At 42.2% G+C, this 13,011-nt stretch overlaps 1 protein-coding gene across 5 annotated transcripts in view; it reads left to right on the plus strand.

The window, feature by feature from the left end:
* The window catches only part of tln2b (talin 2b), a 122,023-nt gene that overhangs the window by 91,695 nt on the left and 17,317 nt on the right, over nt 1–13,011 (plus strand). For all 5 annotated transcript variants that reach the window (XM_077516879.1, XM_077516878.1, XM_077516881.1 and 2 more), the window contains exons 38-46: nt 831–963; nt 1,073–1,174; nt 1,286–1,456; nt 5,729–5,875; nt 6,798–6,899; nt 6,986–7,105; nt 7,608–7,754; nt 10,321–10,487; nt 10,757–10,940. In XM_077516879.1, coding sequence (XP_077373005.1) covers nt 831–963; nt 1,073–1,174; nt 1,286–1,456; nt 5,729–5,875; nt 6,798–6,899; nt 6,986–7,105; nt 7,608–7,754; nt 10,321–10,487; nt 10,757–10,940 — 1,273 coding nt within the window. The remainder of the gene's footprint in view (nt 1–830; nt 964–1,072; nt 1,175–1,285; nt 1,457–5,728; nt 5,876–6,797; nt 6,900–6,985; nt 7,106–7,607; nt 7,755–10,320; nt 10,488–10,756; nt 10,941–13,011) is intronic.

The following is a 13,011-nucleotide window of genomic DNA, read 5'->3' on the forward strand; positions in this document are numbered from 1 at the left end:
AATAATATGCAAAAAAAAAAAAAAGTTATATGACATGAATGTGCTTTTTTTATACATATAATAATAGGTCTAGTAATTGCTAATTACTGCCATCTTTCAGGTATTGATACCTGCAGGCGAAGAATTTCATGAACATAGTTAGCCTCTGGTGCCATTTGCAGCTATTGTCTGACCCAATGGGTCGACCATGATTTGGGCTTTTGCTGCTTTGCTCTCGCTAGCTTTTGCTAGCTTCTCCACTAGCCGATGTTTTTAGCCGTTCCATCTAGTTCTTGCTAGCCACTCTTGTTAGCCATTCCAGCAAGTATGCTGCCACTCCCGCTAGCTCCTTCTCACCGGGCTGCTCGAGTGATCACTCACTCCAAATGCTAATTGGCGGTAATCCGCGGTCGGCTTGCGAAATGTGGTCTTTCTGAGGCACCGTAGTGCGCATTCTATTAGTTCACCACTAAATCCTATATCGCTTTAAGTTAACTGTGTTGAATGATTATGGTGGCGCAGCCACTAACCAGTTAGCTTGTTAGAGCAGACGGCTGGGCTCCTCTGTTGCTAGGCAACCTTGCCGATGACAGGACTCCAAAAAGGCAATGTGGTCTTCACACATCACTTGTCTCATGGTTTAGACAAACAAGTTCTAACAAAGCTGTGCTGCTTTCCCTTTTTTTAAATTGGAATAAACATATATATACATATATATTTTATAATTTTCTCTATGTATTTGTTGATTTATTTGTTGAACATGCAGACTTCTTTTAAAAAGAGAGAATAACAAATGGAACAAGCATGCCTACATTTTTTTATTCTTCTTCAAATATTGTCCCCCCCCCCAGGGACAAGGCACCAGGACAGAAGGAGTGTGATTACTCTATAGATAGCATCAATAAATGTATCCGGGACATTGAACAAGCCTCCCTGGCTGCAGTCGGACAGACCCTGCCCTGCAGAGATGATATCTCCATGGAAGTAAGCAGCCCGTCAGCTCCGTCTTGTCTGAGTGAAAGAGCTTAATGGGATCTGTAGTCTTTCGCTTGTGATTTATACCATAATTCTCTCTGCCTTTGTAACTCACTAGGCACTCCAGGAACAGCTGACATCATCCGTGCAGGAGATTGGGCATCTGATTGATCCCGTCTCCACAGCCGCCCGGGGTGAAGCTGCCCAGCTGGGACACAAGGTGCAGCTCTGATAATATATCCTTTTATCCCTTATGGATTTAGATAAATACAACTCTATCTTGTTCAACAATCCTTTCCCAGATGACTCTTCTAACTGTATTTCACCTTAGGTGACTCAGCTGGCTAGCTACTTTGATCCACTTATTGTGGCATCAGTCGGCCTGGCCTCCAAGCTGCACGACCACCAGCAGCAAATGACTATTCTGGACCAGACCAAGACCCTGTCGGAGTCGGCCCTGCAGATGCTTTACGCTGCCAAGGAAGGTGGCGGCAACCCAAAGGTGATCAGCAGTCAATTTCATTCATATGGACTGAATATATGTGCAGAGTTTGTCATGGCTCAAGTTGAGGTACAAGTGGTGTCAAGTTGGGGGTATGTGGATGTGGGGGGATGGACCCAATGGCGGAAAAGCAAGGCCGGGAGTAAAAACGGAAATGAAAAAAACTATTAACTGAAAATAAGTAGAAGACCGGATGGGACGTGAGCGGACTGAACGTGGACAGACTGGGCATGATGTGGACAGACTCGGCATGATGTGGACAGACTTGGCTAGACGTGGACAGACTGGGCATGATGTGGACAGACTTGGCTAGACGTGGACAGACTGGGCATGATGTGGACAGACTTGGCTAGACGTGGACAGACTGGGCATGATGTGGACAGACTTGGCTAGACGTGGACAGACTGGGCATGATGCGGACAGACTTGGCTAGGCGTGGACAGACTTGGCTAGACGTGGACAGACCGGGCATGACGTGGACAGACTTGGCTAGACGTGGACAGACTGGGCATGATGTGGACAGACTTGGCTAGGTGTGGACAGACTGGGCATGATGCGGACAGACTTGGCTAGGCGTGGACAGACTTGGCTAGACGTGGACAGACTTGGCTTGATGTGGACAAACTTGGCTAGGCGTGGACAGACTTGCCTAGTGAGGACAGACTTGGCTAGATGTGGACAAACTTGGCTAGGCTTGGACATACTTGCCTAGTGTGGACAGACTTGGCTAGACGTGGACAGACTTGGCTAGACGTGGACAGACTTGGCTAGATGTGGACAAACTTGGCTAGGCGTGGACAGACTTGCCTAGTGTGGACAGACTTGGCTAGACGTGGACAGACTGGGCATGATGTGGACAGACTTGGCTAGACATCGACAGACTTGGCTAGACGTGGACAGACTTGGCTAGATGTTGACAAACTTGGCTAGATGTGGACAAACTTGGCTAAGCGTGGACAGATTTGCCTAGACGTGGACAGACTTGGCTAGACGTGAACAAACTTGAGTTGACGTGGACAAACTTGAGTTGACGTGGAGAAACTTGACTAGACGTGGAGAAACTTGACTAGATGTGGAGAAACTTGACTAGACGTGGAGAAACTTGACTAGACGTGGAGAAACTTGACTAGACGTAAACACTACCAGCACAGCACACCTCAACAGGACAAGACAAGACAATGCAATGCTACCACGACGTGTGAACAAACCCCACTGACTAAATACAACACTAACGAGACACTAACAAGACACACCTGGGAAACACAGCAGGCAAAGGGCACTAATTTGGTCACACATACTGGGAAGGGAAGACACGCAGGTGGACTCGGTTAACGATAACGAGACACAGGGAGACCTCAGGACAAACACTACAAACACCTAAAACCAAACAAAACCTAACCCCATGGAACCAAAACATGACAGTTGGTACCATTTTGACTTTCTTAAATCACTTACTGCCACCTCACCTCTGGCCAGTACCGATGATATAAATACTGCTAGTTCTTAGTAATCAAGGTTGATTTATTATAAAATTGCCTGATATGAATGCATTTTCATGAATTTTTTTTAAAAGCGTTTTTGTGCTTTGTTGCCTTTGTTTTGGGCGCAAGGTGAATTTTGTGCCCCCTCCCCACCCCCCACCCCCCTTTACTTAACATTAAAGTTTAATGTTTGCTGTGTCGTTGCTAAGGGCGTTTTATGTATGTTTTTTAATCACGTCTGGGCTACCATAGCTCAGGCTCATGACAGCTTTTGATGAAACATAAATCTGAAGTGACACCAAGTGGAAAGAAGAGATTTTCTTGTCACCCAGTCATGTCTTTTTCAAATCCTGCCGTGATGTTTGGCGACAAGAACAGCCAATTTTAAGAAAAACAGGAGACAGAGTTTTTTGTTGTTGTTGAGTTCAGAGGTAATCAATATGTTCAACAAGACATGCTGTTATCAATAGAGATGGACAAGATTGAATTAGTTGGCCCTTGTTGAATATTTGAATTACTTTTTTGTGATATACTTGATGTTGCCCAGACTCTACCTTTTGCTGCCCTCACATAAATTGAGTTTGAGGCCCTGGTTTAGTCCAAAAACAAAAGGGAAGTCAAAGGGCAACATTGTTCAGTAAATAAAAAATACTTTATTATCGTAGCAAAAGTTTTTGTTCACTTCCTATAAATGGCCCCTTGTACAGTTAATCACGGTTAACACAAAAGATTATTTATATTGAAACAAATTGGAGGTGCGTTATATTAGTACGTTGGTTGAAATTCCATTAAATGTATTTTGTTAAGTAACACATCTCATCATTATTTGAATCGATCCACTCACACTACTGCTTTTAGAGCGGGACGTGGTCCAAAATTAGGCAGAGATGGCCGCCTCTGCATTTTATATGCCAGAGAATCCCTGATGTGTTTGTTGGGCTTCGTCAAATGATTTTGAGCAGGCTGCTGTGGGCATGAGGACAAGGAAGCTGCTCTTAATCCATGAAAAGTCCTTTCTGTCTAATGTGCAGCTATAAGTCAGTTGCTCAGTTGTTACAGAGTTTTATTGCGACCTGTCAAGGTATAGCGGCTCTTCCTCCCTGCTCTAATGATGCAGACAGTATACACTTACAGTAATTGGACTGGTCTGCCTTTAGTGTGAGAAACAGGATCAAAGTAGAAGTTAAAACAAGAGGTGTCACTCTTGTGGATCATTTTTACCATTAGTAGTGTGAGCTACATTTGTTTGACAGGTTTTGCATTTGATGTCATGTTTAAAAATGTTCTGCCTCCCTAATGTTTCAATACAACTTTTGAGCCCATTATACTCTTATCGTTATTAGAACAGCTAGCTTCAAATGCCCCTTTTCTAACATGCCGGTTGTATTCCAAAGCATCCCGGTTCCACCTTTTGTTGTTGCTTTTTCATGACATCTTTTCAACGCTGTACGGTTACAATAGAAGCAATATGGCAAGGAACCACACTGCACACTTCCATTTCCTGGTTTTAAGCGAACAAGAGACCGCTGACTTTACTTGTTTTTGAGTCACTCTCATTTTGGTGTCTTGTAAAATGTTGCCAACGTGAACAACACGTCGTCCTGAAATCAAGTTCAATCGCTAATTAAGGACGCTAAAAAAAAACTGCATATTACACTAACATTGTATTACACAGCTCCTGTTGCCAGCATTCAGCGCTGGCTCCAGTGCTAGCATCTCCAGTGTTTAGCAGCTAGTTGCTAGCTAGCTGCTAAGCAAACAAGACGGTGAAAGCCATCGGATTACTTTTCAAATGTAGTTCTACAGACAAAAATGACTGCAGACATTGATACTATGACAACCTGACATTCCTACCGATTACTTTTTTAACAAACCAGGCTCACTCAAATGTGTGGTTTAAGCCAGCAAAATCGCTATGACGTCACTTGTGCCAAAATCTATGGGGAGAGATTTATCTAAAATGTCGGGAAAAAAACCCTGAAAAATAGGCAGTATTAGCAGTAAGCAACAAACAATTTTCACTGTTATTGGAGAATGAAAAACAAGTGTTTTTGATATCCCCTAATGAATTGTCAAAAATATCAATCTCTCTAAAACTAGAGCCATTAAAAAGAAATGGCTGTTGTTATCGGACTCAGCAGCCAAGAATTACACAAATCATTAAAATGCCCTTGGCATTTATTTTTTTTTATTTTATGTATATACAGTACACATATATTGGGTTTTACAATAATACTTTACCACATTTCTAATTTCATATGTTCCTGTGGGTGAAATTTAATGAAGCTCGTGGTAGAGATTTTCAACAGCCGTGCACACATCGTCAGGTCCATATACAAATAAATGAATGAGAGTGGGCCCTGTCTTTCGATATATTCACTTTTCACTTTAGCGTAGCTACACTACACAATGTCAGTCAAGGAACACGCACGTTGCTACTGAATGATGACCTTCAAGATGGGACTCGCGCTCATTTAATTGATTAGGCCCGGCGAATGCACACGGTTAATGAAGATTTTCACCTCAAGCCTCACTTATTTAACCGAAGGGTACTTATTTAATTATCAATAAGTTAGGTATTGTAAAACACAAGATATGTGTATTTACTGTATTTTTATGTCTTAGTAGTGGCCAGCAGGCGCAAAGCGACGCACGCTGCGAGTGTGCGATAGAGGCTCGCACAGTACACTTGATCACGCAACAATTGATTGATTGAAGCGCCTAAAGAGTCCTCCAGCTCAATTAGAGCTACAGCACAGTCATGTTTGGTTTTAATCTTCAACATCCCCAGGCGTCCCACACCCACGACGCAATCTCCGAAGCGGCCCAGCTGATGAAAGAGGCTGTGGACGACATCATGGTGACTTTGAATGAGGCGGCCAGCGAGGGGGGCATGGTCGGGGGCATGGTGGAGTCCATCGCCGAGGCCATGGGCAGGGTGAGAAGTGGATTTCGCCGCTGCGCTTATTCCCAACCTAATTTGTCCGAGTCATTTCACAGCTTGAAATGTGTCCTTGTGTGTGACTCTCATTATTCCTCTGAACCATTTAAAATCCTCAGGCAAATAATGATATTAGCAGTTCCTCACGCCTGCTGGGAAACATGTTACCGTGTTGACTTTGAGGTTAATAATTGACGATACACACACAGCACACTTTATTAGCAAGAACTGCACAATTTCCATCCATCCATTTTCTTGACCGCTTATTCCTCACAAGGGTCGCGGGGGGTGCTGGCGCCTATCTCATCTGGCTCTGGGCAGTAGGCGGGGGACACCCTGGACTGGTTGCCAGCCAATCGCAGGGCACACAGAGACGAGCAACCATCCCCGCTCACAAGCACACCTAGTCTATATTTGTTTTGTTTGTTTTGTTTTGTTTTAACTTAGTATCAGAATTAGCTTAGCATTAGCAGTAGTTTATCATTAGCATTATCTTAGCATGCTAACTTTGTTTTGTTGTTCTTTCCTTGTAAAACATTATACTGATATGAGATTGTACAGTAGTTTAGCATTAGCTTAGCAGTAGCATTATCTTAGCATGCTAACTTTGTTTTGTTGTTCTATTCCTTGTAAAACATTATACTGATATGAGATTGTACAGTAGTTTAGCATTAGCTTAGCAGTAGCATTATCTTAGCATGCTAACTTTGTTTTGTTGTTCTTTCCTTGTAAAACATTATACTGATATGAGATTGTACAGTAGTTTAGCATTAGCTTAGCAGTAGCATTATCTTAGCATGCTAACTTTGTTTTGTTTTTCTTTCAATGTAAAACTTTATACTGATATGAGATTGTACAGTAAGCTTGGTGAAACCCTATAAGAAAAGACAAATAAACCATGTGATTTGTGACTTCGAAGCTGGATGAAGGAACACCTCCCGAACCCGAGGGATCCTTTGTAGACTACCAGACAACGATGGTGAAGTTCTCCAAGGCCATTGCCATCACGGCACAGGAGATGGTGAGAGCCCTTTTCCGTTCTGATGACTATATCGCTAGACAGACGTTCGTTAGCTAACGAGGCTCCCTCCCTCTGGCTCTGACTAGATGACCAAATCCGTGACCTGCCCCGAAGAGCTCGGCGGCCTTGCCTCTCAGGCCACCGTGGACTATGGGCAGCTTGCACACCAAGGACGCCTCGCTGCAGCCACAGCAGAGCACGAAGAGGTCAGAGGGCACATTCTCGAGTTTCCTCTAAAATGTCACTTTTTAACAGCAGCTGTTTGGACACTAAATGTGTTCTCTCACACACTGATTAAAGCAGATGTTTACTCTTGTGATATGACTCTCCATCTTTGAGATCAAAGTCAAAGCTACCCCGCCCGCATCTGTCACCGCGAGCACCCACACAGTCATTTCTTAAAGTTTCCTCTGTTGTCTGCGCGCAAGCTATGTGAGGAAACATCACGCTAATAAGCTCACAGCTCTTATCAGTAACTTGTACATAACAGGCTGCTGCAAACCCCGCTGGTTACCATAGCGACACATTGCCTCGACAAGTCTGAAAGCCTATAGTGATGCTTATAAAAGCGCACCCACCCACCCATGTATCTCAGCCTAGAAATTAAATGGTACTGCCAGCTTTCTATAAAGAGTGTTTTGCTTCCTTTCCCAACTGCTGGGTCCAGCGCAAGATTGCATGGGAACCAATGACTGCTTATGCTTGCAGGTTGGTTTCCAGATCAAAACGCGCGTGCAAGAGCTGGGTCACGGCTGTATCTACCTGGTCCAGAAAGCCGGAGCCTTGCAGCTCAGCCCCACAGACAGCTTCTCCAAACGGGAGCTCATCGAGTGTGCACGTGCAGTCACCGAGAAGGTACCACGCTGGTTTTAGTATCGATTTTACTCACAGTGGTACTATTTTATAAGGATTGACCAAATATCGGCGCCGATATTCAGCATTTTGATGAATATCGGTATAGGGATTTTTTTTTAAAGGGATACTTGACTCATTGAACCATTTTCAGCAGTGAAAAGTTAATCTTTTGTCCAGAATTTATTTGATAGCTTCATTATTTTTCTTGTACAAATAATACCTTTAAAAACTTTTATTTTTCTCTTGCTATCGACTGATGATGACATCACCTGTGCTGAGGAAGTAGGTAACGACCAATCATGGTTCACCTGTTTTCTGGGGTTGGTCAGCATATTCAGACATGATTGATCATCTTCAGTCGACAATGTCAATGAGTCAAGTATCCCTTTAAGAATCACACAGCCGATAATAGATCAATTTAAAACGATGAACTTCAGGGAATTGTTTATTTAAATTTTCAAGTAGCTTTCTAATATGGAGGACCAAAACTGCTAAAATTTGAAATAAATAAATGACTAAATGTGAAAATAAAAATGAATATAAAAAAAATATAATTTGAAAATTATATGAAAAAATAAATGTAAATGGAAATAAATCTGTTTTTATTTTCACTTTTAGTCATTTATTTATTTATTTAGTCATTTATTTATCTATTTATTTATTCATTTATTTATATTGAATTTTGGCAGTTTTGATTCTGCTGACACTGCTCTGTACCTTCTGTTTTTGTTTGAAATTAAAGCTCAGATACGTAAGTAAAAATGTAATATTTCATATATTTTGAAATTCGGAAAACTTTATTTACTGTAGAACATAATAGGGAGCTGTTTACTTGTGTAAGTTTTTAACTTCAAGACATGCAACGACCTTGGGAGGTCCCTGAACTTTTTGTTAGAAAGCTAAATATATATATAAAAAAAAATCTAAATCCAATATTTTGCAAATCTTGTCCAGTTGTTCAATAAACCATACGCTTTAAAAAAAAAAATCAACAAAGTTAAGAGCTGGAATTTGTATTCTTTTAGGCCAATATTTATTTAACATTTTATTTTATTTAGTGAACATGAATATTGACGCCTTTGACTACGAGTAATCGGTACCGGCTCTGAAAAAAACATATCGGTCTATTTGTATTGTTTTACTGTTTGTATGTAACTAATATAGGGTAAGTGTGATACTGTGCAATTTTACATCACTGGTTCATTGACTCTCTGACAGGGCTAATCTAAGCTGAACATCTCCTTTATTTGGATCCCTGTTTTTTTTCTGTGGTTTTTGGAATCTGCCGAGAAAAGTAAAAGCTTCCCCCTCGGCAGATGTTACGCTTCTCTGACTTTAATGAAACTCATTCTGGTAGTTAATGCATATGGTTTACTTTGTTATTGCTGTAATAGATGATGCTTCATGTAAAACTGGCTGCTCTTTATATCACCTGACGAGGAAGTAATAAAGGTAGACTTAAACTTGTAAAAGGTTAGTAGAATATAAATGTGATATGTTATTTTGGGTGATAATAAAGGATTTTACCGCACCGGTAATGCAGGTCATGAAAGTGAAGCTATCCTGCACCACTACGTACTGAATAGTAATTTTAATGTGTCCCTGCATTGACCCTGGAAATGGCAAGCTATGCTAGTCACACGTTCGTGATTGTATTCCACGATAAGACTGTGATTTCATTGAACGCACTTACCCGACTTGATTAATTTGAGGTTTCACACTTGCGGATGTGAATCTTGTGCCTCGTTCAAGGGTTCCTCTCGGGCCTCTCGGTTGCTTATGAGAGATGCTGGCAGAGCGATGCTACTTGCTCAGTCTGGCTCATCAACTTGTTTTGATTGTAGTGGGCTCGGATTTAAAGCATGCTTAACCTTGTGTCCATTTCTTCCTCCCATCCACTGCCATCTATCCAGCTGGAACACTTCTCTTAAACACTTGCCACTTGCTCACAGTTATGACTGACGTTTCAGATCAATAAATAATACATTTTCATACAAATTTTACAGTGTACATGTACAAGTTTACTGATTAGTGCTTTTTAAATTTAAGTAAAACAATCGGGATTAATCGGTATCTACCGGGATTAATTGGTATCAAATCGAATCGTGACCTATGAATCGTGATACGAATCGAATCATCACACCCCTAATATATATGTATTTGTTCAAAGCTTTGTAAAACATCGTAGTAGAAAGCTGGGATTAAATTGCGATTAATTGCGATTAATGACGGAATATAAATAAATAAGCCACAGCTTCCCTCGTCAGCCCATCTTTCAGATGGAAATGATGTAATCGGTGAAATTTTTTGTAATATGTTCAAAGGGGGGGGGGGGTAATTTAAAAAAATTGCACGAATAATTAGTTAAAAAATATAATCCAGCACGGATGGATGGATGGATGGATGGATGGATGGATAGGTAGATAGATAGATAGATAGAGAGCTAGCTAGCTAGCTATAGCTGGATGTCCGTCAGACTGGAATAAACTGTTAAAGTGTAATAATGAGTGTGTAATAAAGTGCTGTATGATTGTTATGCAGTTATGCAACGCTTTCCGTGTTGCAGGTGTCAATGGTACTGTCAGCACTGCAGGCGGGCAACAAAGGCACCCAGGCATGCATCACAGCAGCAAGTGCTGTTTCTGGCATCATCGCTGACCTGGACACAACCATCATGTTCGCCTCAGCGGGAACACTGAACCCTGAGAATGAGGAGACCTTTGCTGACCACAGGTGTCTATAACCTCACCACACATAAATCGTGCAAATAAGGACACGCGGTACTTTTTTTTTTTTTTTTTTTTTTTTCAAGTAGACTCAAACAAAGAGATTGTATCCGCTGTTGTTTTCTCGGCAAATGCCAGTTTTCTATTTTGTGAGTGACTCACTCAGGAGAGGCAGAGCGCCCAAAGTAAACACAACGGACTAAAAATCTCACCTTCGTTTCAATTCATGGATGCAATGAAGGTGTTGACAGTGATGCGTCGCACGTCTTCTCCCAGGGAAAGCATTTTGAAGACAGCCAAGGCGCTGGTGGAGGACACCAAGCTGCTGGTGGCTGGAGCCGCATCCAGCCAGGAGAAGTTGGCCCAGGCTGCCCAGTCCTCAGCTAAGACCATCACCGTGCTCACGGAAGTGGTCAAACTGGGAGCGACCAGCATGGGCTCTGAGGACCCCGAGACACAGGTGACCTGCAAAGAAGGTCAATTCGGTTTATTTGATATCATTCGAGAGCTAATGTACTTTGCTTTCTGTTCTGCTTCCAATTCAATGACACAAACAACTGGCAAACCTGCTTTTAAAAAAAACAAAACAAAAAAAAACACTCAGATTCAGCAGAGGCAGATGAGCTAAACAAGGGCAGGCGGGGAGGTAATAAGTAAGAAAAGAGACAACTGGCAAATGTTATTTTTAAAAATGACACTCAGGGCCCTATTTTAGTAGACATAAAACGTACACATCGCAATTTCCGTGCCGGGCAAGCCTAGTCGAGTGTGTTTGGGCAGTTTTGCGCCTCTCTGGGCATTGCGGCAGACAGCGCTGCCAACTGGCAATTTGGTAACAGAAAGTAGACTGCGCTCGGCCTAAAAACGGGCGCATCTTAATTGTTGTGTCGGGGCAAGTCTACACTAAAAACATCCACCCATCCATCCATCCATTTTCTTAACCGCTTCTTCCTCACAAGGGTCGCTGGGGTGCTGTAGCCTATCCCAGTTGGCTTTGGGCAGTAGGCGGGGTACACCCTGAATTGGTTGCCAGCCGATTGCAGTGCACACAGAGACGAACAACCACTCACACTCACAAGCACACCTAGGGACAATTCAGAGCGCCCAATTAACCATGCATGTTTTTGGAATGTGGGAGGAGACCAGAGTACCCGGATAAAACCCACGCAGGCACGGGCAGAACATGCAAACTCCACCCAGGAAGGCCGGAGCCCGGACTCGATCTTGCTTCCTCAGTACTGGGAGGCGAACGTGCTAACCAGTCAACAACCGTGCCGCCCACACTAAAAACAGTTGGGTCAAAAATAACCTACTTAGCGTCAAAAAGGAACTGACCTACTACTTGGGTCAAATGTAACCAAATTTCTGGGTTGTTGACACATTTTGGGGGTTGTTTTATACAATACAGCACATATTTTTGGGTTGTTTTGTGCAAAATAATCTAGAAATATGGGTCAAATTAGGGAATTGGTCCATTTTTGACCCAAACTTTTATTTTTTATTTTTTATTTTTTTTTATGTATTTGTTTTCTCCACTTATTGTATTTTAGTATTTTATTGACTGTTTTTTATTGTTTATAGTTGGTTTTACTAGATTTTATGTATATGATAATGTGCAGATCTCAACATGCCCGCTTTGGAAGCGCGTGTTTTTAAAATGTGCTATGAAAGTAAAGTGGATTGAAATTGGATTAATTTTGACCCAAATGTTTTTTGGGTGTAATGTAATTTAGCATGTTTATAAATTTGGTCGAGACACCATGCCTCCCTCGGCGTTCCGACACACCCAGCGCATCTGATGATCTGGTAACAGAAGATGGACTCAATTTTAGACTCGGTAAAAGCAGGTCTAAGTTGAGGTGCGAGTGATGTAACGTGATTTTGGTGCATTTGATTGAAGCTGGAGTGCGCTCCTAAGCAAATGAGGACGAGCGACTGGAATAAGACTAGATTCTACCCACAACGTTTCACCCAATTCTACCTGCGCAAAACCATGGAAAATACTCAAAGAAAGAAAATTCCACCCATGCACACAGCTAGACTTAAAAATAGGGCCCTCAGACTCAACCGGAGGCAGATGAATGACCCAAGGGCAGGCAAGTAAAGATGAGTCTCAAGTGGGAGACACAAGGGCTGGCGGCGAGCTAATAAATAGACTCACATAATTACCAAAACTCATTAAAAGAACACAAAGCCGAAACGCAAAGACATAAGTGGGAGACAAGGGCAGGAAAAGAGCTGATAGGTAAGTACACGGACAACTGATAAACCTTGTTAAAACTGTAAAAACAGGCAAGATTCATCAAGAAAATTTGACAGGTAGTAAAGTCAAACCTGATTAAAATAACGAAATACAATCAGACTAATCAAGAAGAATGGCAAGGCAAGAGTTCAAATAGACCTTTGACACGCAACGTCATCTCCCTCTCAGTGTCGCCGGATGTGACCGATAAACGCTAACACGAAGAAATCCTCTCCCCGGGCTCGTGCTGATGAGCCTGTGCTGGCACCGGTCGTGATTTATTGATCCC

Source organism: Festucalex cinctus, chromosome 3 (genome assembly GCF_051991245.1).
Source record: "Festucalex cinctus isolate MCC-2025b chromosome 3, RoL_Fcin_1.0, whole genome shotgun sequence".
Lineage (NCBI taxonomy): Eukaryota > Metazoa > Chordata > Actinopteri > Syngnathiformes > Syngnathidae > Festucalex > Festucalex cinctus.